The 4,855-nt window shown below is 34.2% G+C and overlaps 1 protein-coding gene across 2 annotated transcripts in view; it reads right to left on the reverse strand.

The window, feature by feature from the left end:
• The window catches only part of LOC108914974 (GTP-binding protein GEM), a 75,324-nt gene extending 73,260 nt beyond the window's left edge, over positions 1–2,064 (reverse strand). The window contains exon 1 of one of the 2 annotated variants that reach the window (XM_018720911.1): positions 1,605–2,064. In XM_018720911.1, coding sequence (XP_018576427.1) covers positions 1,605–2,064 — 460 coding nt within the window. The remainder of the gene's footprint in view (positions 1–1,604) is intronic. The other variant, XM_018720912.1, reaches the window with a different exon arrangement.
• Positions 2,065–4,855: the final 2,791 nt, after the last annotated feature.

Below are 4,855 nucleotides of genomic sequence, written 5' to 3' on the forward strand. Positions count from 1 at the left end.
TATATATTTATAACTTTATTGCATAAAAAATATATCATTTCCTGAAATTTTTTACATAAAAATATTGTTTTTTAAGAAAATTGTTTATTGGTACCACTGTGAAAAATTATTTCTCGAAAAAATGCGAAAAAACTTTTTTTTACAAAATTAATAGTTTCTCACAAATTAATAATTAATTATTGCAAAATATACCGTGCTGTTGTTATTATTTTCATGCGATACCCCAGATTAAAAAAACGTTAAAATTGGCCCGCACTTACCGGAGATATCGCAGAATTTTCGGGCAGTTAAAATTTGAAGTCTTGGAACGTTTCTGTCTCATTTCCCCCACCACATTCCAGGTGTAAAAATGTATTCGAGGACGTTTTTAAAGGGTTAAAAATTACTATAAAATAATTTTTTTTTCGATATATTTAACCGTTATTATGAATTTTAAGGGTTGATTTATTCTCGAAATTTCAAGCCTTAATGTTTATAAGCAAGTTATAAAAAAACTCTCTCTCGGCTAAAAATGGTCCTAGAACAATTTTTTAATTTTTAAATTCGTGAAAAATTACCAGGATTACGAATATCAAATCGGCTTTAAAAAATATTCATTCTTCGCAAAGTTATTAACGAAAAACATTATAAACAAATTACACTATTTGTTTATACGCCGTTTTGAGGAGGTTAGTCTATGAAATTGCAATTTCTAAAGGCATATCTTGAAAATATAAGTCAAGACGAAAGAAATGAGCCTTATAAGGCCCTTTATTATAACACTAACAACCGCGTTTTTGGAATTGAAAAAATGCTATTTCTAATAAACAAATGCAAAAACTCGTAAACAAATAAATATTTCTTTACCCAATTTTCAGGGTTTCTTAAGCGTAACAAAATACAACTTTTATTGCAGTTTAGAGACGATTTATGTTCTTTTCTTCTATTTATAGCAAATTCAAATTTCGCTGGTTTATTGCAATTATTTAAACAAATTGTTAATGGATTTTAATTTAGCAGGTTTCAAATGAAGCGTTTTTTGAAAACCTATAAGCATAAACAAAAGCAAAAACTTGGAGAGTGCTTTTTAATACAGCTAAAAATCTCCATTTTTGGTCATTTTTTACATTATAATCATTGTTTAAACAATGATCTTGTTGTTTTAAACCGATACTTTTTGGGAAATATTATTTCTTTTTGCCCGAACTAACGATTAACGAATTTTTTTCATTTACTGGGCTAGTAGAGGATGCTGGTAAGTTTTCACATGCACTCGAGAGAGAAAAGTGTAGTAAATACACACACCAGCAATATTGTATGGAATATGAATTGATAAAACTTCTGACATCCAAGGGCGTTGAAAGGAAAAGCAGGCTGCAGAAAGAGTAATGCCTTAATGATGTAAATATAAGCAGTTAAAGCGAAAAGACATGCTCTAAAATTCTTAGAAAGAAATAATTATTTGGATGTTGTTATCAAGAACTTCAAAATACCGCAAAACCTAATGCCCCACAATTTCACTGTTATTTTTTTATTTGAAAAATGTAATAAGTATTTGTGCAGAGTTTCCAGCGAGGCAAAACAAAAGACGGTTCGTCTTACGACTACGATCTCACTTGTCTTACCTTTGGAAGTGAAGCTGAACGACCTCAGCCTATACGAGTCCTCATCCTCTTCCTCGGTGTTACTGTTACTCCTTCCACGAGTATCCGGCACGTCCAAAAAAGCAGTGGACTTCCTGTGATACACCGAGGTACCCCTCCTCTGGGACCCCTTCCTCCTGATGTTGGGCGACACATCCGGAGTGGTATCCTGGTCGGTCAACTTGGGCTCGCTGTTACTCTGGCTCTTCAGCCCGTTGTTGGCGGAAGTGGCTATGGAAGCGCGGCCCTTGATGGACCTCTTGTTGGTCAACCTGGCACTCTGCGACCGGGTCGCGGGCCTCCTGCGGCGGGTCTGGGGCGTCCCCGCGTCGGGGGATGCTCCCGACGGGGGGATGGCCTCCATGCTGCTGGCATGGCTCGCAGCGCAGATGGACGCCGAGCGTCCCTTGGCTCGCGGAACGTGAGGTCTGTCGTCCGTCATGGTGCGTACTGACGGCGGTAGCCCAGTTGGAGCGTCGCGACGGCGGTGTTCGCCGAAGTTCGACGCGGTAGATGCCCGCCGGGTCCCGCGGTTATTTACGGAACGACATTCACCTCTCGCCGTATGATTCCTCCGCGAGGTGTGCCGCAGACCGATGGAAAATGCATTGTTTCGGCGGGGATTTTCAATGGCGAAGGCATGGGATAAGTTTTGTCATTGTTGGAGTTGTCTGAAGTTGCAACCGATGCGGCAAGGAAACGGGTAACGGTTCCCACCGGTTGCCGCTCCTGTTTATGAATATAGATTATTTGTTTGGAGGTAAATGGCAATAGAATATGGGTCGACGTCTTTGTAGTGCCGGGTGATTCAAATTGGTCCATTTTCTAGGGTTACTGTTAAGCTTTTTATTGCAAAAAACGGAAAGAGGGCTAAAAATATATGTTTTACTTATTATTTTTTGTGTAGATTTGCGGAAAATATAAAATTTTCAAAATACCAGCGTTATTTCTGATAAGGCTTTGAAAACAAACATTTAACAGTGTTAGAAGTGTGTTAACACAAATCAAATATGGTTCTTTACTTAAATAATAATAATAATAATAATAATAATAAATTTATTTTCCTTTTGACAACATACATTGTATAGGAATAGTCACAATGATATTAAAACTAAGTTAAAAAAAAAGGGAGAATAAAAAACGAAAAATAAACGAATGAATCGGCAGAGATCATACAAATTCGCTCAAGTTATAAAAGCATCTATCCAGAAGATAAAGTTTTAATTGTTTTTTAAACAAGATTAAATTGTTTATATTTTTAATATGTACTGGTAATTTATTAAAAACTTTTTTGCTTAAAAAGTTAGGTGAATTAATTGTTGCATTATATTTATAACTTGGAATAAAGTAATGATCTCTTTGTCTCGTATTTAGACCGTGCACTCGTTCACTTAAAACGAAATTGCTTTTATTTTTAAAAATAAACACANTCTTATTTGTGGAAGGGCGAAATGGGCGTTGACTATTAGACGCCTTCGTTATAGCCATCCTTGTCTATCACATGGATTTCTACGGCTTACTTTATCGCTCTCACGTAACTTGTGATAGACCATCGGTACTTTCCTACACTATATGGTCATGACAGCATTGATATTGTTTGACAGTTTATATTATTATTTAATTAAAATGGGTTAGTAGAAAATTGAAATATTATAAGAATTTAAATATAGTAAAATTCTTCTCCATATTTAAATGTATATACTTTCGTCAAACTATGTGAAATATTTGCTGTAATCTATAATTTTCCTTAGAATTTATATTATTTGTAAATACATATAATTTAATTCAAATCTTTTATAGGTTTGAAATTTATTATCTCGTACTTTAGCTACAATATCTCTTACAGTTCATCATAAACTGCAGACATATTTATTTCAAAACTAGTTTCTCAAAATATATATGTATATTTAAAATTTAGTATTAATGTAAGAATTATTCAAGACAAATGGAGCATATTACAATCAAACTTATGTTTTCTTGAAAGAAAATTGTAGCAGGTCACAGAATGGCGTAGTCGGACATTACAATTTTTGCTTATAAAAACACTATTCTATTGTGTGTTATTTTTGTCCGTCTCGAATCGATTTATCATACCTCGTGAAAATTCCGATTTCCAGTACTTTTTGACTGAATTAATTATTTACAATTAATTTTACTAAAAATCACCTATGTGGTAATTGATTTTCAATGTTGGACAAATGTAAATCAGGATTTGCAACAAAATTTCCAGTAACTTAAGCTAAAAAAAAAAGATGTGGTCTTGACTTTTCAAGACCCTGGGAAATTGCCATGTTTTTGAATTTTTTCGAGTGGAAAAGCGGAGGAATCGAAAAAAGTCGCAGAGGAAAAGTGTGGTACACTTGTCAAAACGAAACTCCTCGCGAGTTATAAAGTATGTGGTAATCAACTGTCCAGGGGAGAGGGGAGGGGGTTGTACTGTGGACTACTATTTTTAAAGTAAGAAATTATATTTCTGGTCTAGGTAGAAATTTAAAGTATTTAAATAAATAAATAATTTTTTTGAAGGAAGAAAATATTTTCTTGCGTATATACAGGGTGATTCAGAACTTATCCAAAAAAATTTGGGAATAGATGCGGCATGAGAAATGGAGTCAATATCGTAAAAAAATTTTTGTAAAATCCTTATAATTTCCGAGAAAAAAAATATTGAAGTTATAGTACATTCAACGACTACATAGCTGGACAACTGTAGTCTCTAGCGTCATTTGCAATGCGCGTGGAGAGCCACTCCGAATACGGAAATCATATTTTGCAATCGTCGTTGATGGATATCGTTTTAATTTATGGTGAAGCATTTGTGTTATGGTGAAGCAAGACAACATTTGTGTTAGTTCGTAGAAACTGAGTACAACGGACCCAAATGTGTTTACACAATGGTGGATAAAATTTTGAACAATTGTTTATGTCAAATGAGTTTATTATTTAAAAACACAAATTAATTTTATTAGTTAATAAAGGCAAAAGCAGTTGAATTTACCGATATAAAATAGGTGCGATAAAATTCTATTTACATATTTCTTTCCTTGCGAAATTTTTTGTCCGTTTTTATCACACCACCATGCCGGTCGCATTGTGTGAGGTCAGGTTTTACAGTGGACCAGTTTCCAGTGCCGTGCAGAAGTGTATTTTTAAATCATTTTGGAACTGTTCTTTTTGATTTTTTCTTTACAAAATTGTATTTGTAAGGGTCCCCTGTACATCCAGAATTTTTT

This window comes from Anoplophora glabripennis, unplaced genomic scaffold (assembly GCF_000390285.2).
Source record: "Anoplophora glabripennis isolate ALB-LARVAE unplaced genomic scaffold, Agla_2.0 scaffold143, whole genome shotgun sequence".
Classification (NCBI taxonomy): domain Eukaryota; kingdom Metazoa; phylum Arthropoda; class Insecta; order Coleoptera; family Cerambycidae; genus Anoplophora; species Anoplophora glabripennis.